The following is a 22,941-nucleotide window of genomic DNA, read 5'->3' as shown; positions in this document are numbered from 1 at the left end:
GGATTTGATGGCTTCTTTTCTCGGAATTAATCCTGAGGTGATTACTCATGATATAGGCAAAGGTGTACATGTAACAATGCTTGTTACATACGGTAAAAATTAAACATGGGGGCTGGAGAACTGTTGAACAGTTAAAGTACTTGGTGCCTTTGCAGAGGGTTCAACTCCCAGGCCCCATGTAGCAGCCATCTGTAGCTCCAGGGGACCCATGACCCACTTCTGGCTCTGTGGGCACCACGCATGCACATAGTGCACAGACATACATGTAGTCAAAACACTGATACACATAAAATAAAAATAAATTGAAAAAATAAAAAGAAAGAGTTATGCTAATTGTTTAATGAGAGGAAACTGGTTAGGAAAATTCTAGGTGCATCCGGACAATGGAGTGAATATTATATAACCGGTACCAATCATGTTCTCTGCTGTCAAGAACGCTGACATGGCTTCACGTTCATGTAGCATGGTAATGAGATGAGGTACAAGAGAATATCCACCATACTTTTTGTTGTGTGAAATTTAAACACACGCACTGTTGAGAAGGATATACTAAAAAATTCCCAATGTTTACTTTCATGTTTCAGTCTCTCTTTTGAAGTCTATTTCTGTTTTCTGTTACGTATTTCCGATACTAACTTGGAAGAACATATAATCCGACATTAAGAGGTAAAATGTACACAGCAGATTAAAAACAATATCTGACTTACTCTGATTATCTCAACAGTCCTCGGTCCCACCTCTGTGCCTAGGAATAAGGAGGCAAGACGGTTCATTAGTGCTTATGAATCGCGGGAATACACATAAGTGCAATACTCCCAGAGCGACAGCAGCATTTTTCGAGGTTTGTTTTTTAAGAAAGGGGACTAACGCAAGCAGGGTACACCCTTCCTCACCACCAGGACCCAAATGAGTCTTCAGGGCCAGTGTCCCAGTGTGGACACATGTGGCCATAATTGTTCGGTCTGACCAAAGCTGATGGGCTGCAGCAGCAATGGCCTATAACATTGTTACTCAAAGCTGGGGTTTGCGTTTCATTGTGCATTTTCCTGCCCTACTCAAAGATAACCCTCACCCAAGAGGCCCCACTCTTTCTCCAGGGCATGTGCACTTCTCACCTCCTTCAGCTACCAGTCCTGTAGTCATGCTCTCTCTGTAAATAGTTGCACTTCCTGACACACTCAGTTTTTGCTTTTCTGTCGCTCATGGGATCTGTGCGGCCCCCACCTCCCTTTCCTCTGGAAATAGGCCATGTTAAGTAGCTTAGGCTGGCCTCGAACTTACATTTCTGGGGAGGATCCGAAGCTCTTTTTGTGCCAACCAGGTTTTGTAGGCCGGTGATGACTGGGGCAAAGGAAGGCCGACAGTTGCTGTGTGCACTGTGTGGATCCCCCTGAAAAGGAGACACTGTGGTCACTTGTGTGCAGGCACTATCATGGGCCTAGAGACATACCCTTCATCCGAGTCCACAGCGGTTGAGGTCGCAGCCATCTACAGCACATACTGAAGGAGTCAAGAAGGAAAACAGTCACTCTGCTCCCCCTCACCGCCCCAAGCCCCTCTAAACCCTTGTTCCTTTGTGTTCTCCACTCGCGGATGCTTCATCTCAGTTACGCAGAAAGTCAGTAATTCCAGCTGTTTTTGCTGCACATGAAATCAAAGCATTCTCCTAGCATGCTGCAGTGTTAGAGCCTTCAGCGAGTGCCTCTGTCCTCTGAGGGAGCAGCATGACCCCCCCCAATTAACCAAACTACACTCTACCCCGTGTTTTGTGTAGCTGAAGGTGTGAAGCTCAACCAACAGAAAACGGGCTGAGCATAGACTTCTAGAGAAAGCAGCAATATCAAGGGAAAGACCTGATTTTAAGGGTGTCCTACTTTTATATTCCAAACATTGTCCTACAGACAGAAATGGTTCAATTCAAGTTGTTACACCTGTTATTTAACAGTTTCCCTCACATAAATAGATATTTAAGATTTATAATATATAGTCATTTATGGGTAATGACTATCCAAAATCCTACACATTAGCCAAGGAGGCTATAAATGATATGGAGGCCATGCCATTTAAAATGGCTCTACCCAATTAGCAAGCCTATGACCAACTGTCATGAAAACTTAAGCTAAGACACATCACTATTACCATTTGGTAACTTATAATGTGTTTTGTTTCTGAAACAGGGTCTTGCTATCTTTTTCTTTTTGTGGTGCTAAGGATCAAACTCAGGACTTCAAGCATACCAGGCAGGTGCTGCACCTACCACAGCTTAAATGATCATTTATTTAACTGTGGAAGAACCTTTAAAACATTTAAGTATTTCTTAAATAAGAGATTTCAAGTAAGCGGAGAAATTCTAAAAATCACAGATGTACCTAGATTCCATAATTAAATCTGCTACATTTCCATGACACCCACATATAATTCCAGCACTGAGCAAGTGGAGCCAGAGGACCCTAACCCCAGATGAGCATTTGGGAATCTCCTTCATAAAAGTAAAAGGTCTGGAATTTCCTTCTATTTTAAACATGTAAATGTTTTGCTTGCATGTACGTACGTACGTACGTGCACCTTATGCACCAGCCTGAAGCACCCAGAGGAGGGCACTGGATCCTCTGGAACTGGAGTTACAGGTGGTCATGAGCCATGATGCCAGTGCTGGGAACTGAACCTGGGTCCTCTCCGTGAGGAACCAACTCTCTAGCCTTTACACGTTCTTTATCATACATCTATTCATCAATTAATTCACCTTTTAAAGTTCACTTTCATATAGGCTGTAGACATCTGTGTACTTTAGGACAGACTCACTTTTCTTTGGTGTGGCACAGGGCTCCATGTGACCTAAGCTGACCTTTCAAATTGAACATGACCTTGAACTTGTGATCCTCTTCTCTCTAACCCACTGGGTATCAGAATGGCAGGCATGTGCAACCATGTCCAGTTTATACGGTGTTTGGGGTAGAAATCTATGAACTGGCAGTTACACTTAACCATTATTAAAAACCAACCTGTCACACGATTAAGCAAGAGGTATTTAAAAAAAATCTAGAGCTGGGAATGTGGCTAGAGCATGTGCCTAGCATGCATGTGGCCCTGGATTCAACTGTGAACTTTATGAATCATGATAACCCTTCTGTACATCCCTCAGGGGATCAGAAATCCAGCCATCCACCACCTCAGCTATTAGTCAACGGGGAAGAACAGTTTTATCTCTCGCATGGTTCACTCTGTACCCTGGTCTCCTGTGTACGGGGCTTTAATGGAACCATTCAACATAGATGAGTCTTCTGACAGCGGAGAGGCTTGCCTGGGGCTGCTGACTGCAGCTACCGCCATGGACTTCAGTCTCCACTGAATCCCTGACTATTCACTTGTGGAATGAGCAGCACTATGTTTACGGCTAATTATAGAAGCCGGGGGTGGAAGGGGGAATGCATATTTAACAGTGTGGATTAGATTTGATTGTTTTGAACATTTTCTTTCTCTCTCTCTCTTTTATTTTTTTAAATTTATTTACATGTATGTGCCTATCTCTGGGTGAGTATAGGTGACGGATTCCCTAGAACTGGAGTTGAAGACAGTTGTGAGCCACCATATAGGTGCTAGGAACTGAACCCGGGTGCTTTGGAAGAGTCAGTGCTCTTAACCCTTGAGCCATCTCTCCACACTCCATTCTGAAGATTCTGGAAGTCAAAGCAGCTAGTGTGTGACCCTGTCTGATCAACGACATATGTTTACAATTCTTTTATTGTATTTGGTGTGTGTGTACACGTGTGTTTAGAAGCACATGCTATAGCATGGATACAGAGGTTAGAGGACAACTTTGGGAGTCAACCTCTCCTTGTACCACAGAGTTTCAGAGATTAAATTCAGGTCATCAGGTTTGGTCAAAAGTGCATGTAAGCGCTGACTCACAGGCCCTCAGTGTAGCTTCTGTTGCCCATTTTCTAACACTAATGAGGCAAAGCAGCAGCTTTGCAGGAACAGCTATGCCAACCACAAATCCAGGGCACCTTGGGCTATGGGGAGGCTGTGGCTGAAAGGCAACCAGGAAAGGACTAAAACCTACACTTTGACCTCAAAAAAGGGGCTGTGTATAACATATAAATTTCTAGAGCTGAATCATGTCCAAGTGGGACTAAAGAGCAGTCACTGAGTGTGTCAGCCATTATAACACATACACACAAATTACCGTGAAAATGCTTCATTAAAAAGGTGGTACTGACATCAGTCTTGCAAATAAATATATTTGCTAACTCACAAAATGTCACCTACTAATACCTCCATGCCACAGGAGAAACCCTCATACTTTGCTCTCCTAGGAGTATGCCATTAATTGCCCTCAGCATGTGTGAGTGGCTATTCACAAGTTAACTTTATAGCAATGTTTAATTGGATGAATAGAACAATGTTGTGCTAATGAGGGTCAAATTGCCACCAGATGTTACCTCTTTTTTTTTCCTTTTTAAAATAAACACAGCTGTGTACATGTGTGCACAGGCAGTATAGAATAGTGAGAAAAAAATGGTTCTAAGAGAACACTTAATAGGCAATAAAGGAGAGAAAAATGTAGGGCTTAATGAATTTCCACCCCACCTTTCATTTTCATTTCACACACATGAAAACACACTCGTGTGAGTATGTGGCACATCAGACATCACTTCTAAAGATCGCTTATGAAATGAGAACTTTCCCCCAGGGGGCGCACGGGAGTGAGGGAGTCTGCTGGGGAGGGGTCAACAACCTGGCTGTTTTGCGAGGTCTTCCTTGAGGAGGCCCAGGAACCGGCTCGGAGCCTTCCAATCTCCAGCTGCACAAGGCCCTGGACGCACTTGGGAAAACAAGAAAAGACGGAAGTGAAACGCAGCAGCATCTATGATCTAAAACACCAGAGCAGGGCCTGCAGTCATCGCTGTGGCCAAGGCATACTGGAGGGTAACTAGGCCAACGGGCAAAAGGAGAGCCAGTCATCCAAAACCCAAACAAAACAGGCCCTTCAAATGCATTGCATGGATTTGATACCAATCTGCCTTTCTTCCATTCCTTCTCCCTTCTGATGAAAGTGTTCGGAAAGAACACAGCAGTCAAGAGGTAAAGAGCTGGAAATCAAATAGGAGACAGTTCACAAAGCTAGGCTCTCCTTTGCAGAGTCACCGAGAGCTGACTGGACCAGGAACCCCAGTTATTTAGACAAACCCCATCTGTCTGCACAAGCGTCTACAGTTGCTTTTTAGACCCACTGGTTGCAAGCAAAGGGGAAGGAGTTGCAGGCGGCAGAGCCCCGTAGCTGAGAAGTCTCGGCCGCAGACCTCCACAGCTCGCTGGTGCCCACGGTGGGGGCATCCCAGCCAGAGCTGTGTGGCTGTTTTCACTTGTGAAGTGAAGAAACCAGTCTGGATGAGCTTTAGCAGCTCCTTCTAGCCCTCAAAGCTGGGTCTGGTTAATGCAGAGGGGAGGGGTGGATCCCATGGTCTAGGAGAGCACACAGTGAGTGAACTGGTTTACCAACAGGTGTGAGAGGTGGAACGCTCAGTACCATGAGAACCTGCCTCGAAATCCCCAGGCAGGTCTTTCTGCTTGCTTAGTCAGCACAAAAGCTTTCCTTTAAATCTGTTCCTGGTCATCTGGAACAATCAGGTGTTATATTTCTAATAAGAACAGAGCAAAAACCTCCAACCAAGGTAGCCCTGGCCAGCTGTTGCATTGGTCACTGTAGCTAGGTGGGAAGCTGCTCAGGGACTCACCTTGAGGATGGTGGCCACTGTCTCCTGTGAGGCATGTCTCATGTCCTCTCCATTCACAGACAGGATCTGGTCTCCTTGAATCAACCTGCCATCCAGGTCTGCGGCTCCACCTTTCACAATGTCAGAAATAAACACTCCACTTCCACTCCTGTTAGGGTCACAAGCATTGCGGGATTGGCACAGTTAGCTATTAGTTACAACTGGACCTTACTTTATAAAAACTAAAGATCTAAAACCAGACATTCTAAAACTAATCTATTAGGTCCAGTGCCATCCACTAACTTTCTAAATAATAAACTTCACGCTTCAATTATGCCTACTTGTGCTATGCACTGTACATCCATCTTTGCCTACCATGCTTTTCTTTTTATTGGTGGTATGTATCTGTGATTCCAGCACTGGGTGTGTGTGTGTGTGTGTGTGTGTGTGTGTGTGTGTGTGTGTGAAGATTTTAGTGAAGCAAAATGGAAACTTACATTTACTTTTTACCATTTTTGGCTTTTTGAGACAGAGTTTGTGTGTAGCCCTGGCTGTCCTAGAACTTGCTTTGTAGACCAGGCTGGCCTGGGACTCACAGAGATTCATGCCTCCCAAGTGCTGGGATTAATGGTGCGCACCACCATTTACTTTTTAAAAAGGCAGGTTTGTGGCCTGGATTACAGCCCCATGGCTGACTGCTTTTTGGTGTGGGCATGGCCCTGGGGTGATTCCAGCACCCCACACAGAATAATGAGTGAGCAAGCTATTCTCCTAGAGAAGAGTAACTTCCTTTTCTTTTTTTTAAAATTAATTTATTTATTATTTATACAGTATTCTGCCTGCATGTGTGCCAGCACGCCAGAAAAGGGCACCAGATTTCATTATAGATGGTTATGAACCACCATGTGGTTGCTGGAAATTGAACTCAAGACCTTTGGAAGACTAGCCAGTGCTCTGAACCTCTGAGCCATCTCTTTAGCCTCCTAACTTCCTTTTCTTAACAAATGAAATCACTCATGTATTATTCACGTATTTATGTTAACGTATTCATACATTTATGTGGACATGGACATGGAGGTCAGTGGATAGCATATGGGCGGTTGTACTTTTCTTTCAACACATGGGTCCCAGGGATCTTAGAAAAGTCATCAATTTGATAGCCCCTGCCATAACCCACTGAACCTTCTCAAAATCCCCCAACAGTTCCACCGTTAATCTCTGTCCTTTTTTATTTCCTTGATTATGGCCCACCACCTATAGTCTCCTGTGGGGCAGGCTGGCCTTGAACTTCTGATCCTCCTGCCTCCACCTCCTCAGTGCTGGCATCATAGGCCTGTACTTCCAAGACTATTTGACGGAGTGCTGAGAATCTACCCAGAGCTTCATGCTTGATAGGGAAGCAGTCTACCAACGGAGCTCCATGCCCCACCCTCTTATTTTCAGTCTTTTATTTCTTTTATTTGCTGAATAAATCTGTTTCAAAATTGAAGCACTTTAAACATGTATATATCTTGGAGCTAGAGAGATGGCTTAGCACTTAGAGCATCTACTGCTCTAGAGAGGTGGCTTAGCACTTAGAGCATCTACTGCGCTTGCAGAGGACCCGGCTTATGTTCTCAGCACCCACACTGTAACTCCAGCCTTCTTTCTTTCTCTCTTGCTTTAACAACAGGTTCTAACTCTGTAGCTCAGGCTATCCTAGAACTTACTCTGTAGCCCAGGCTATCATTAAAGTTGTGGTGATTCAGCTTGAATTATAGTTGTGAGCTACCTTGCTTTTGTGTTATTTTCTTTTTCCAAATATACACCATGACATTATTTATTTATTTATTTATTTTTTTAATGAGGGTATGCTCCAGGCTGAAGACAGGTGACACATATGCTACCTATGTGGTCTGGAACTGGGCTATCTCCCTGTTCTACTGACCTTCATGAGCACCTGCAGCACCCTCATTTTTACGGCGTATACTATTCTGTGATGCTGCACGAGCTCATTTACAGCCAACTGTTCTCAGAGCATCAGGCAAGTATGCTCTGTGGCTTAAGGGGACTCACGTGAGTAAGGACAAGCCACACATGGTTTTCCATTGAGGCATGTGAATAACTACCGGTGAAGTAAACTCACTTCTTTCCTCTACACGTGCAAGGAGCACACACACATTCCAAGAATAATTTGGTGTTTTGAAGAAACCAGGATCACAAGATTCTTGTTTTCTTGGAGTTTTCTTACGAGCACTCAGAATCCTCCTGCTCTACTCCATCTTAGACTATGCCCTGACAATTGGAGACCTGTTGATGAGGTATTGTTTTTTGTTTTTTTCTATTTCTTAGTTACTGCAAAAAAATGTGCAATAAATATCTCAACTTAAGAGATACATCTAATCCTTTAGAATGGAAGGTTTCACGCTAAGGAGCATAAATGTTCTTTCAAACTGAACCTGCAATCCAGATGGCGACTTGGGATCACTCACCCATCTATCACCTGAGAGTAAAGGAAGCATTGTGTATGGTGGGGCACGGCAGTCATCGCAGCTGACACAGGACTGCTGTGAATTTGAGATTAGCCTAGGCTACATAGGGAGACCCTGTCTCAGCGAACAACACAAAACAGAACCGCCATTCTCTGCCTGCGATGAGGTAAAGGGAAAGCAGCTCGGTTCTGTATGCGCAGTTGCTCCGCACCCTCATGTGTGAGAGAAACCAACAAATAATGCCCTTGGTGGCCATTCTAATCCTTCCTGCTGAGCCGAGTGCAGACTCAGCAGCCCAGCTGGGATCAGGTGTGTCCGCTGGGGCCAGCTGTATCTCAACGGGACATATCTCAGAAACCCCATCACTACTTGACAGGAGGTTTTCTTCCTCAGTGTTAGATGCCTCAGTCCCATCTATTGAAGGGGAAGGCTGTCCCTGACTTGAATAGTCCGTTCTTACCGTTTCCCAACAATGCTCAGGCCCAGTCCTCGGCCAGACTTCTTCTGTAGGCCCACAAGGAACACCTCCAAGTTCTCCTCATCTCGGTACTGTGCCTCATCTCTGTATACCACCAGCCGCACCTTCTGGGGGGTCTGCCGCAGGGCTGTGATGGCTTCCTCGTGGCTGCAGCTCCTCAGATCAACCCCGTTAACCTGTTAACAACAGCTATCCTGAAATGGGCAGCTTACAGCAGAGGCGTCTCAGCCTGCGCTCCTTGAGCCAACCAGTCAGAAATCTCAATGAAGTTCTGGCATTCCCAAAGCATGCCATATGACCATCAGGACTATGATGGCACATAAAGACCCCAACCCACAAAAAACAGAGGACGGGCTGGTGTGCATGGTTATATATTTACACAGCTGTGGACTTCACTGTGGAGTCAGGGGAGCTGGTGTGTGTGTGTGTGTGTGTGTGTGTGTGTGTGTGTGTAGAGGATTACTTATTGAGGTTTAAAGGGAACAGCTAGAACAGTTATCAGCCCAATAGTATGTTTGGGCTGTTTGCTTGTTGGGCCTGCCATCCTTACCCTTTTTCGTTTGCTTGCTTGCTTTGCCTTTTGAGAGGGTCTCACTATGTAACCCTGGCTGTCCCGGAAATGCTACGCAGACCAGGGTAGCCTCGCTCTGAGATCTGCCACCCCTCTCTCCTGAGCACTGGTATTATGGGTTTGCACCATTACAAATCTGGATGGCTCCTCACTCTTAATTGCTCAGATCACATCATCTTTAGAAGGGGCCCAGAAGGAAAGAAAGAACAGGTGTTTCCAACAACTTCAAAGAAGCCCTTGAAGGCTTCTCATTTGAATGTGATGGCACGGCCACAGAGAGGCCCACCACCAGAGAACACGAGATACTGGGAACAATCGGCAAAGCCACAGCTTTGCTGGTGAGTCACATGGATCTGGGTAGCTCAGAACCCCTCTGAGCCCCACATTCCTGCTTTATTATATGGAGATCACACCCAACTTATTTTTTAAGTAAATATTTCCATACTGCATGTAATGCCAGCCCTTACGGATTTTCCCGAGCTTTATTAGTGAGTATTACCTGTATAAATACTGGGTATCCTTGTAATATCTTCACACATACATAAATGAATTCTGGTCAAATTCATCTCTTTATTACCTTTTCTTGTCCCCCACCCTCTTCCTGACCTCCATCTTTTCCAATAGTTCCGCCTTCCATTTTCATGACTTCCTCTCACCCAGACGTCACACACAAGACAGAACGTGATACTTGACTGCGTCTGGCTGTGTTGCTTACACAATGCTACCCAGTTTCATCAATTTCCCTGCAAGTGGCATGATCCTGTTTTTCTTTATGGCCGGGTGATACCCCATTGTGTGTATATGTGTGTACACCACACTTTTTATCCATGGATAGGCACCAAGGCTGATTCTATGACTTGGTTATTGAGAACAACAGTACCATGAAACTGGACAAGGGGTTGCACAGCCGTACTCAGGAAGCTGGGGCAGAAGGACTCCCACACATCTGTGGCTGACTTAAGTTACACAGAGAAGCTCAGCCTCAAAGCCAACAATCAAGTGAGCGAGCGGCAACAGAGCAGCACCACAGTGAACACGCATGTGCAGGCGCCTCTTCTGCCTACTGAAGGAGAATCTCCGGCTATGTGCCCACACGTGGTCTACTTGGGTCACACAGTGCTCTTAGGTTTCTGGGAGTGCCTGCCACAGTGTGGATAGGGGGGTCAGAGGACAACTGTAGCAGCTGGTTCTCTTCGTCCACCACCAGGCCCCCGGGCCAGAACTCAGAACTCAGGTCACCAAGCTCCCTCACTTGTTGGGTCATCTCACTGGTCTAGCCGTTTGTTGGCTTGTTGTTGTTTTAAATAATATCTGCATTAGTTACTCTTCCTGTTGTGACAAAATATCTAACATAAGAAACTCAGGGGAGGTTTATTTGGACCATAGCGAATGGCCCACCAGGGCAGGGAAAGCGAGGTTCTGGAACAGCTGGGTCCACGGTGGCAGCAGCTTGTGGCTCAGTCTTGTCAGATCACAAAGCAGGGCTGAGCCATAACCTGCAAAGCCTGCCTTCAGTGGTCTAGGCTCGTGAGTTTGGCGCTACATTATCTAAGTTTTCACGATCTCCCCAAACAGCTGCAGGTACCAAATGATGAAACCCATAGCGCATTCTAACCACCACAGCAGCTGTTCAGACTGGAGAGACTCTCAATGCCCGCCCCTGCCCCACCCAGTACCCATTTAACACCAGAGGCTGACTCCAGGGCCTCATGCACACTCTCTGTCACTAGTCTATAATCACAGCTCTTTTTGCTTCGAGCTTGCTCTATCCTCCTGCCTCAGACTCCGAGCAGCTGGGATTACAGACCTACATATTTTTGATTTACAGTTTTCTGATAGCTAAAGATGTTGGAACATTTTTTCATGAATTTGTTGTTCATTTGTACTACCACTTTTGAGATGTGTTTGTTCAATTCATTTGTGCACTTATTCACTTGAGTTCTTGTTCTTTTAGTTTGTAATTTTTTTAGTTTTTCATATAGTCTGAGTATTAATCCTCTATTGTATAAGTAGCAAAAAAAGGTTTCCTTTCCCTCTGTCAGTTCTCTCTTCACTCATCATTTGTTAAGCAGAAGCTTTCTACTTTGATGTCAATTCTCCACCCCACCCCACCCCATTCTGAGACAGAGTTTCTTTGTGCAGCCCTGGCTGTCCTGGAATTTGCTCTGAAGACCAGCCTGGTCTTAAATTCAGAAATCCTTCTGCATCTGCCTCCTGAGTGCTATGAGTAAACATGTGGGCCCCAACTGCCTGGTGTCAGTTTATTCTTTTATTTCCTAAGTTAGTGGAATCTTTTTTTTTTTAAGATTTATTTATTATTTATACAACATTCTGCCTGTAACCAGATCTTACTAGAGATGGTTACGAGCCACCATGTGATTGCTGGGAACTGAACTCGGGACCTTTGGAAGAGCAGCGAGTGTTCTTCAACTCTGAGCCATCTCTCCAACCCGTTAGTGGAATCTTATAAAGTCATTGCTATGCCTATTCCTCCGTTGTTTCTCCTCTTTTCCCTACTGGTTTAAGGTCTTGAATTATGATCATCTTGGTTACTTTCCTATTGATATGATAAGGCATGACCAAGACAACTCATAGAAGAAAGCATTACTGGGGCTCACTGCTCCAGAGAACTAAAGTCCATGATCATTATGGCGGGGAGCAGGTGTAGTCCAAAGTCTTCCAAAACCCAGCATGTTCAGGCCTATCACAGCAACGATAGCCCATTTCTTGAAACCAACCTATATCTTTGTTACTTTTTGATTGCTGTGACAGAATACAATGACCAGGGTAACTCGTAAAAGGATGAGCATATTGGCTGACAGTTTTAGGCAGTCCAGTCATCGCGTCTGGAATTGTGGCAGCAGGCAGGCGGGCTTGGTAGAGTAGGTGAGAGAGTTCATCTACTCCACAAGCAGGAGGCAGATAGAGAAGGCTAACTGGAAATGGCACGAGCTTTTGATACACTCCCTTCAGCAAGGCCACACCTCCTAATCCTTCCCAAACAGTTCTACCAACTAGGGGCCAAGCATTCAAATATATGAGCCCATGGGGCCATTCTCACTCAAACACAATGGTATTTGATGGATGTTGAACTCATATTTTAGATATGGTGAGAAAAGGATCTAGTGAACATCCAGTTTTTTACAAGACACCGTTTTTTCTTCCAGTGTGTTTTTTTGTCTATAGCTGAGTATCTATTTTTGTCTTGGCATTGTGTTGTTTCTGTTATTATTGTTATGGATATTTACCCATTTACTGCTGATAACAACTCTCTGAAATAGCTACTGCTATTATTACCATTTACAGATGAAGAAAACAAGGCATGGAGAGGCCGAGGAACTTTACCACAGCCACACAGCTAACAGGTAGAGGAACAGTCAACATTTGACCCAAGCTTTTTTCCTTTCCATATAGGTGTGTAGGTGCGTGTGTGTGTGTGTGTGTGCTCGCACGCACACATATATGTGAAGACAGGTGACACTGAGTATCTTCTTCTATTTTTTTCTATTGCATATATTGAGGCAGGCTCTCTCACTTGAACCCAGAGCTTGCCAATTTGGCTAGTCTCAGTAACCAGCTTGCTACGGGACCCTCTGTCTCCACATCTTAAGAGCTCGTACTGCAGGCCATGTCCACCTTTGGGAGGTGAGGAGCTAAACTCCAGGCCTCACTCTTACACAGCCAGTGGTTTGCCTACTGACTCACCTCTCCAGTTCCTAACCCATACAATCTTTCCACTCTCATCCTCTTACCACACAGCCTCGTAAGTTAGCCTATGAACAGGTCATTAGAGGATCTACCACAAAGAGTTAACTAACTGACATTGATTAATGAATTTCCACAAAGAAGAAACTCAGGGGCAGGGTAGCTTTGGACTCAAAGTTAGCCATTCCCTCCAGGCCACATCTTGGCAGTGGGCTGAACAAAGGGGAGACATGGCCAGGCAGAGGCAAGAGTGGAAGAACTCCTGATGTGTGACTGCCACCCCTTGTTCTGACACAGCCCTATGTGCCCCAGGAAGGTCACCATGTGCCCTTGAATTTGGCCCCTTCACCTGACTTGGGTGGGCTGAAGGAGATGCTGCCAGAACGGCTTTCCTCTGTGCAGGACCCCTCAATATTCTTACAGGCCACTAAAGGCTTTTGCACTGTTAGTGAATAATCCCACAGAACAAAGGGAAAGCAGTGTCTCTAGGAAATGTGGGCTGAGCTGATTATTTTCCTGTGGTCCAACAGATGGCACACAAGACCACTTCTGTTAGTTAAAACACAAGGTAACCTCACGGACTGAGGGTGAACCTTGTAAGCCGTTTCAAAGGCCTCAGCAAATACAAATAATTGAAGGCATTGTCATTGGACTCTAACATTACAAAGGCAATCTCTACCAAACTCTGGCAATAAGGAGCCTGCTCAGATCAGAGTGACCTCAGCCTGGTTTCCACGTGCCCGGCTGCTCAAGAGGCAGCATTATGAGACAAACAGTGCAGCAAGTTCCTTAGAAAAGCAGGCGTTATTCACATCGTTGCTTGCCGAGCTTGGGGGGGGGGCGGGTCTCCTGTCTGAGAAGGGCTCTGGGAGGCCCCACATCACATACTCTCAGTAGGATGAGCATGTGGGAAGTGGAGGAGCATTGCCACACTAGAGTTTGCTGACTCATTATTTTAGTTCAAGGGATCCCACTTAAACAGGATATAATGACGATAACATGGGGCAAGAGAAGGGAGTGGCGTAAAAAGACCCACCAGGAAGAAGACAGTCTATGTTTATCAATGTCAAAAGAACTGTTTGGTTATCTTTGGGAACAAAATTTGGCTACCCTAATTTTAAGTTTAGGGTACTGTAAGTTCAGCACTGGCTGTTGGTTTGACAGGGTCTAGAACCATGGGATGGGTCTCGGGATGGGCCTGTGGACATAGGATGAAGTAGGAGGTCCTACTCTAATGTGGGCAGTGGCACTCCAGGGTCCCAGATTCAGCAGGGAGGAGAAAGTGAGCCGAGCACAGCGCTCTCTGCTTCCTACGTCTGGATGCACTATGATCAGCTGTCACTTATACCACTATGCTTCTGGCCACAGGCTGTATCTTCTGGAGCTGCAAGCCGGCTAAGCCCTTCCCTTAAGTGGCTTTTCTTCATGTACTCCGTTGTGTCAATGAATAAATGGATGAGCAGGTATAATGAATAATTAGGAACAGGTATCATTAAAGCTACGGCAGACCAGCCTGCAGAACGCAGGGGACCCTCATGAGCAGACAATGTGCTTACAGAAGAAAGCAGCTATAGCCACAGGATAAAGAGAGATAGTGATTTTTAAAGACAGTATTGAGAATTGAATCCAAGCCCTCTTCTGCTAGGCCACGTGCCCAGCACTTAAAAAAAAATGTTTCTTACTGGTGTGGTGGCTAACTTCTGTAAGGCCATGATTAAGAAGTAGATGCAGGAGTACCAGGGAATGATACCACAGAATTTTATTTCTCCCCTCGGTGGCTCATTTCTGCCTTCCAAGATAAAAGGCAGGGGTATATTTATTTATTTATAAGGGTTGTTTTTCTATATAGTGGTAGTCCGTGTGTGCAGTGCATGGAGAGACAGCCATGGGTGCTGGGAACTGAACTCTTATATTTATGGTTGTGAGCCTAGTCTTTAATGGCTGAGCCATCTCTCCAGCAGGGGATTTGGTAAGCAATAACACAGACCCCCCCCCCAAAAAAAAATATCAAGCTGTAATAGAATATATCCTGTCTGACAATAATATGATAGAACTATAAGTGGTACTTTTTTTTTTTTTTCCACTAAAAAATATTTTCTCTGAGTTAGGTAAACAGTGTCATGATTATAAACCAGTGAGTTGTTCAATGAACACTGAAAAAGAGGAGGATATGACATATGCTTTGTTCCACAGGAGAAAAATCACTGAGGGAATAGTCGAATAAAAGATAGACAATTTGCCCTTATGGACCAATGTCAATCATGCAGTGTTAAAACGTGCAGTTCAGGTTCAGTTACCTCTAATATCTGGTCCCCAGCCCACAGTCTTCCATCTCTGGCTGCTGCGCCTTCTTCATAGACTTCGTGGATAACTATAGCATCCTATAAAGCAAACAAAACAAAGCAAAAATTCCATTAATTCTCAACAACCAGAGACAATCTTAAGCTAGCATCCAGATAATGGGCAGTAACCCACAATTGGCAATTTGCTAATGATGTTTACTTTGCTTGATGTAAATGTAAGTAAGAAGCATAGCTGTAGGCTTTAGAAGTGTAGTTATGCTTCCCAAAGATGATTATTTCACGCCTTTAGGACAGGATTTGCTTCAGATTCCATGTTAAACGCCACTCATGTTTTCACTGTTGACCTCGAACACTGCTGCTGTGTTCAGACGTGAGGTGAACCCTGCGTCGTTTACTTTTTACTGGTAATTTTAAACATGGTTTCAGGTATTTATTAGAGCTCAAGGGTTCAGCGCAGAAGTGTGGCCTGATCAAGGGTTCTGTCAGGCCTCATTACTTATGCAATGAAAGAAAAGAACATAGTGAATGAGCTAGTGCTGAAGGACAAAGCAGGGGATGGAAGGGAGCACTCAGAAACCAAAGCACAAGTCGGCTGGGCACTGGGAACTTTTTTGAACTTAACATTCTAGGCCAAAAATGTAGGACATGATCTATGGCAGATAACCTTTGGTTGAAAAACGTATCTTCATTAATTAATTAAAAATAATTTGCATTTCTTCATAGTAATACTCTCATTTTTTGTTTCCTTCCCTTTATTTTTTATCTGATTTTTTTTTCATATATTTTGGTTATATTTTCCCTCTCTCTCAACTCCTCTCAGGTCTTCCCTACCTCCTTACTCACCTCATTTCCTGCTATTTCTTTTTCTCCAACCCCCCCCCAAAACCCAAAATAAAAAATCATTAAAGACAAAAAATACTAAAACCAAACAAAAACACAACAAAAACCAAGCAAGCTCGACAGCACGGAGTCTGTTCTGTGCTGCCCGGCACCTCCTGAGAATGGGGCCTGCCTGGGAATGTGGATGTCAGCCCCGGTGTCACCCCACCACAGAGAAATGCTTATCCCTTCCCAGCGGCTATCAAATGCAAACAGCTCCTTGCCTAGGTGTCTACTGCCCTTTCTCGTGCTGAGGTTTTGTCTGTTTTGAACTTTGCAGGTCTTGTGTGCGCTGTTGCAGTTTCTGTGAGTTCATACGTGCAAGAGACTGGTTATTTCTGGGAGATCAGCCCTGTTAGGTCTGGAAAACACTTTCCTTGGAGTCATCTACCACTTCAGGTTCTTAAAACCTTTCCATCTCCTCCTTCACAGAGATCTCCAAGCCTCGAGGAGAGAGTTCTGATGGAGACATCCTAGTTAGGGCTTCAAAGCCTCCTACTCTCTGTACATCTATCCACTCCCATGTTCCTGACAGCTTTAAGAGTGTCAGGAAGGTTCCATTTCATAGACTGGTCCTTAAACCTAATAAAAAGGGGCTGACTACTACCACAACATTTGTGCCAGTATTGTACCAGTATATCTTGCAGGTGAGCCACTGCTGTAGACCTCAGGGTTTGTAGCTGGTGACAGTGATGATTAATTTTTCTCTTCCAGTAGTATGTAAAGTGCTTTCTAGCACCATAAACACTAGTCGGTAGGGTGAACTTCTAGTTGGGCACCAGCTTGATTTCTTCAGGTTTGACGATTTCAACAATAGGGCCTTATTGTTTGGTTGTGGAGGGAATAGCCTGAGATGTTCAGTGGCGGTGGTCTATAGGACCACTTTGGTTAATTCAATAAGATACAATCCGTTCCTGGCACTGGAGATTTTACTTGATGGCATAAAGTATCTAGTTGGGGCATTATTTCTCTCATTACATAATGACTTTATTTAAATTCTTTTCATAGGATCGGGCATGGTATTCCACGTCTTTAATCCCAGTACTTGAGAGGCAGAGGCAAGCAGATCTCTGTAAGTCTGAATCCTACAGAGCCATTTGCAGGCCAGTGAGGGTTACGTAGTGAGACCCTGTCTCAAAAAGCCCAAGCTCCTTTCCTTTCATGCTAGTTGTTCCTCCCCTGTCCCCTCCTTTATCCTGTTCTTACATTCCCCTCTTCATTTAATCCTATTTTAGTTTCTTCCTTATCTCTTTATAACACTATATTCTATTTCCCCTTTCTCAGAAAATCCTTTTCTTTTCTCTAGTCTCTTACTAGCTAACTAACATCTGTGGTTGGAATAACCTCTGAGGTTATATATATAGCTATATATCAGAAATATATCAGAAAGCTACATTCTGAAATATAACTAAAGCTTAAAATAATATTCATATATAAAAGAAAACATACAATACTTGTCTTTTTGGGTTTGGTTTGCCTCATTCAGAATGACTGTTTCTAGCTCCACCCATTCACCTGACAGCTTCTTAATTTCATTTTTCTTTTTTAAAGGTCTGGTAGAATTCTACATTCAACCCATCTGCCCTGAGAATTTTCAGTTGAAATATTTTTAATTACTGCTTCTATTTAACTTGGGAGTATAGGTCTGTTAAAGGTATTTATTTCACCTTGAATAATTTCACCTTTTTAATCACCATAAAAATTAACATCCATTTGAAGTATTCACACGACACCTCAGACGTCATGACAGAGAAAGAGCAGATGTCTCCAACCACAGTCCAGTGAAAAACACAATCTCAGCGCTTACACATTTGGTAAGACTATTCTGAAGTTCTTAAACTTAGTTTGTTCACATTATTTCTCTACTTCAAGCCTTTAAATTCCTTGTCTCAGGGAATCTACAGTAGAAATGGAGGCTATTAGAATTTATGGGATATCTTTTTGTGTTTGAGAAACTGAAGGGCACTGAACAGACTGCATCAAGTGGACCATGATGGTGTCTGGGGAGGGGGGCTGCAGGGAGAGGTAAGAGGCTTTGGGTAGGGACATGAAATATCTCCAGGTCCCACAATCAGGATCTATCCCCCAAGCTGCCCAGAATCCTCCATCCTTTGTCTAAGGCATACTCATATGGTTAAGATCCTGCAGGCAACAACAAGGCAGATATTCTAGGGCAAAATCCAGGCAGGAAAAAAAAAAATCCTAGGGAGCTGGGGATATGGATCAGTGGTTAAGAGCACTGGCTGTTCTTCCAGAGGGACCAGATTCCATTCTCAGTTCCCACCTGGCATCTAATAACCACCTATGGCTCCAGTTCAGGGGATCTGATAGCCTCATCTGGACTCTTTATGTACTAGGCATGTACATGGTATACAAACATCCATGTAGGCAAAACACCTATGCACACAACATGAAATTTAAAAAAGGAAGAATTGCTGGAGAGATGGCTCAGAGGTTAAGCACACTGGCTGCTCTTCCTAAAGGTCCTGAATTCAACTCCCAGCAACCACATGGTGGCTCACAACCACCTATAATGAGATCTGGTGCCCTCCTGCAGGCATACATGTAGGCAGAACACTGTATACATAACAAATAAGTAAAGAAACAAATCTTTAAAAAATACACAAAAAAAGGAAGAATCTCAGCCATACCTGTGTAGTAAGCACAGGTCTGTAAGATGCAAGACATGTGGATTTGTAGAAATCACAAAAGCCTCAGCAAGTGGGGGTTTTGGGTGGACTGGGAGAAGTGGCAAGGGTCTTGTCAGTTTTGATGTGTTTTGTTAAGAACACAGAGCTGCTATACCTCCAAAAGGGCTGAGATTAAATGTTGCCTTAGTCTCAAGGAGCCTTTGGCATTAAACTCACAAAAAGAAGAGAGGAATGTATGTATGTAAGCAATTTCCTACCTTCCTTTTCCTCTTCCCTCTGTTCCCTACCCCACCTCCTTACTTCTCTCCTCCCGCCTCTTTTTCCTTCCTTCCTTCCTTCCTTCCTTCCCCCTCTCTTTCCCTTTCTACCTTCCTTCCTCTCTCCCTCCCTCCCTCCCTTCCTTCTTGTACAGCTCTCACTACCTGGCCTGGAACTCGTTTTGCCCTGCGCTTAGAGCGATCTTGCCTTCGCCTCTGTTCTGAGTGCTGGGATTCAAGGTGTGAGCCACCATGCCCAGGCTTTATTTTCGTGATACCAAGTCTCTTTCAGTAGCCCATGCTGGCCTTGAACTCACTGCACTGAATTACTGCACCCTGGTTTTAGAAATGTGTGCCACCAGGCCAGGCATAAACCTACTTTCCTTAAAAAAAAAAAAAAATCCAATACAAGTTCTTATGGGAGAGAAGCAACAATGTTATAAGTCTATAATCAACACAAAGCACCTTAGGACACTTGAATTTCATTATGATACAGTTTTGAAAACACTCTTCACTGTAACAATTACAGTCAGCTCCAAGAGGTGGGTAACGGTGCCTTGACCTATCTGCATTTCAGATCCTGCAGCAGCAATGGACTTTAACTCTGACTAATGAAATGTTTACATCCAGGGGATATATTTATTGCCAAGACTTTTTATTCTGCTTCTGGGGAATGAGTTTGAGAAGACAGACTGAGCAGATGGCTTGAGGTGATCTCAAAACACTACCAAGGGTCATGTGGACCACGGTTGTGCAGGCAGGCTCAAGGGAGCCTGGATGGTGTCTTCTTTTTCAAAAGGGAGGCAAAGAGCCATTAACTTCTCATTCTATAAAGTTGTCCGGGCCTCTTTAAAAAATGGTGCTGAGAAAAACAGTTGTGTACAGGAAGAAACCAGATCCTTATTTTTCACCTGCACAAAAATCAGCTCAAATGGAGCAAAGACTTTAGTGTAGACATAAAGCTTGACACTGGTAGGGGGAAGGGAAATACTACCTGCTAACAGGCATTGGGCAAGGGATGCCTACACAGGAAAATACATTTCTTGCATGGACATAAATGCAATAATCAGTGAGCAGCATCTCACAGAACTGAAAGCTTCTACAAGGCAAAGCAAACACTAAATGAGTGAAGAACTAGCCTACAAGAACGGGAGAAAAATCTTTGCCAGCCCTGTGCTTGAAAGAGGCTCAATATCTGGAATATACAAAGTGCTGAAAAGCAAATGAACAATCTCATAGAGCAACAAGAAAACAACCAAATCAGTAAAATGGGCTCATGAATGACTGGACAGTTCTCAAAGGAGGAAATACACATGGCTATTAAACATGAAAAATATTCAACCTCATTAGACATAGGAGAAATGCCAACCAAAACAATACTGTGATTCCATCTCACCCCAGTTAAAATGGTAGTTGTCAAGAAAGCACCAAAAATGATGGCGATGAAATGAAAAGAAGGAATCTTCTACGCTGCTGATGGGACTGTAAACTAGCCACAATCTCCATGGAAGCCAGTGTGGAGGTTTCTCAAACACTCTTGGGTTTTTACCCAAATGACTCAAAGTCAATGGATCATAGAGATTATTGAATTGAAAAGAAGGTGGATTTTGTTTTTGTTTTTTATTTGGAACTTCAGGTAGGCAAGTAGAGGAAAGAAGATGCTGGATCAGGGCATTTCAAGGTTCTACTTAACAACCTTATAGTGAAGATTTTTTTTTTTTGGCCTTTGGAAAAGTATGATTAGATGAAAACAATGGGCCATAATGTGAAGCTGACTTGTATTAATTTACACAAGAACATGGTGGCTTCTTGTCTCACTGGCTGCCCTCCTGGCCCCATTTCCCGTTTGCGCAGGTGAGGAACGTTGTTCTACCTGGCATCCTCAGACTAACAACTTCTTCAAATCTTTTTTGTCACTATACAAGACAATTTTCTTTACATTTCCATACCTACTAGTTGTGTTGTTTGCTCCTCTCTCTTGCTTGTGTCCCTCTTCCCCTGAATAGTCTCTGCTTTATTCTCCTCTAGCTCCACATGAAAACACGTGGTAACTGGCTTCTCTCCATTATCCTATCTTACTCCCTATTTTCCTTCCCTTTAGACTCTCTCCTTCTTCCACACAGTCCATCTTCTATTAACATATATGCTATGTATGTAAGTACGGACATACATACATAGTTGTACCTGAGAGACAGCATATGATCTTAATACCAACAGTCTCTGGTATTCATCTATTCTGGAATTAGCCTATCAGTCATGTCCATGTGGGTATCTACTGGTCTAGTCTGAGGAGAGGTCTTAGAGGGCATGATTAGAAGGTGGGTCTCTGGATTAGGCCTTCTCTGTTCAAAGATGAACCCTGCTATGATGAGCCATGGACCAGGGGAAGGTCCTGGAACTGAAACACTATTATCTACATATATGACTGACTGCCAAGTGTCAGCACAAAGCACAAGTAAGAGACTAAGTTCTCTAGTCACTAGTGGGCGAACACCTATGCACCAAAGATGCCACCCACCTGCCGGCTGTGCCACTCAGTCTTCCTAATGGCTGAACAACCTAGCAGTTGGTCCTGCTTGAAGAAGAACAAGTGCAGGCTTGCAGGCTTCAGCTAGAATAGGACTTTGCAGCTTCTGAAAGCCTGGGCTCCTGCCGTGTGACTAATCTGTTTTAATAGTTTACTGTATTTTCTACAAAGACTAGGATTTTCCATATGATCAGTTCCGTGGAAAGGCTGTTGCCTCAGTTCCACAGCAAAAACCTTGAGTGGATCATTTTACAGAGCGTGAAGAAAAGATGACTTGTGAAAGGAAAGAAGCCTTGGGCCTAATGAGGCAATGATGGTCTATTGATCTCATAGCAGGAGGTCAGCCCCACACTGCAACCAGCTTATCCCCTTCCTCCCATCTAACAAGCAACTCCTTTAACTCTTACTGCCTCCCCCCCCCCTCCTGCCTTTACCTTTCCAGAGCTGTTTCTGAGTGCTTTTTTCCTTTTCTACAGGGCAGGATAATATAACTGATGGCACATTATATCCTGCTGATAAGTTGATGCTTAAATGCATATTGAGATATTTATATGTGTTTGGAAAATATGAGGGGCTTCAAGTGTTGAAAGGTCCTGCTCAGTTTTGCCTGGTAACTCCTTCCTTTCATGATGTTCTCTCCTTGGATCAACCAAGAGTCACACTGCCCGTGACTCATCTCTTGGGGGCCATATGACATCCCCTGCACCTATCAGCACATCACAGCCGTGTGACCTATCGCCACCCTCCCTTTCCCGATGCTTCTCTTCAGGACTGGGTCTGCTTCCAGATCACTTTGTGTCCTGGTGCTGACTAGAAGCAAGTACTCAATACATGCGTTCTTCAGTGTCTATCAAGAAAACATCGGCGATAGAAAAAAAAAAGTTCAAAACGACTCTGAATGAGGAGGTGGGTAAGATTACTCTGTCTTAATTTTATTTCAACCCAACCTTCGCACGGCAAACCATTAACAATACAAAAACAAAACATTCAAACATTCAACAGAAAATGGATGTGAAAGCCATATGAATTCCCAGAGAATTTACGTTAGCTCAGAGAACCATTTAAAGGAGCCAAGCACGAGAGAGAGACTTAATTATCACCGAGCTCCACAAAATTCCCAAATTCCTCCAAGGGGATTAAAGTCTGAATTGCTGGAAAAGAATTTGATAACATGTAATAATAGAACCTTAGACAGAGGCAAAGTCACTGCACACTACAGCCCATCAATCAAATTTTCTTTACTGTTCAAGCTGCCAACAAGTAGATAAAGTAACTCATAAACACACCAATCACTCAGCAAAAGGCAATTTTATTGTTGTCACAATAGGCCCATAACACTTAAGGAAGCCATGTGTTAGAAAAATTAAGTAATGTCTTTTGTG

At 44.0% G+C, this 22,941-nt stretch overlaps 1 protein-coding gene across 6 annotated transcripts in view; it reads right to left on the bottom strand.

Moving 5' to 3' along the window:
• The window catches only part of Patj (PATJ crumbs cell polarity complex component), a 302,937-nt gene that overhangs the window by 35,937 nt on the left and 244,059 nt on the right, over positions 1-22,941 (bottom strand). For all 6 annotated transcript variants that reach the window (XM_060365928.1, XM_060365925.1, XM_060365929.1 and 3 more), the window contains 6 exons: positions 15,240-15,323; positions 8,649-8,842; positions 5,739-5,886; positions 4,739-4,825; positions 1,282-1,390; positions 708-745 (listed from right to left, as the gene is read on the bottom strand). In XM_060365928.1, coding sequence (XP_060221911.1) covers positions 708-745; positions 1,282-1,390; positions 4,739-4,825; positions 5,739-5,886; positions 8,649-8,842; positions 15,240-15,323 — 660 coding nt within the window. The remainder of the gene's footprint in view (positions 1-707; positions 746-1,281; positions 1,391-4,738; positions 4,826-5,738; positions 5,887-8,648; positions 8,843-15,239; positions 15,324-22,941) is intronic.

Source organism: Meriones unguiculatus, chromosome 12 (assembly GCF_030254825.1).
Source record: "Meriones unguiculatus strain TT.TT164.6M chromosome 12, Bangor_MerUng_6.1, whole genome shotgun sequence".
In the NCBI taxonomy this organism is placed as follows: domain Eukaryota; kingdom Metazoa; phylum Chordata; class Mammalia; order Rodentia; family Muridae; genus Meriones; species Meriones unguiculatus.
This window is presented reverse-complemented; position numbering and strand designations above follow the sequence as displayed.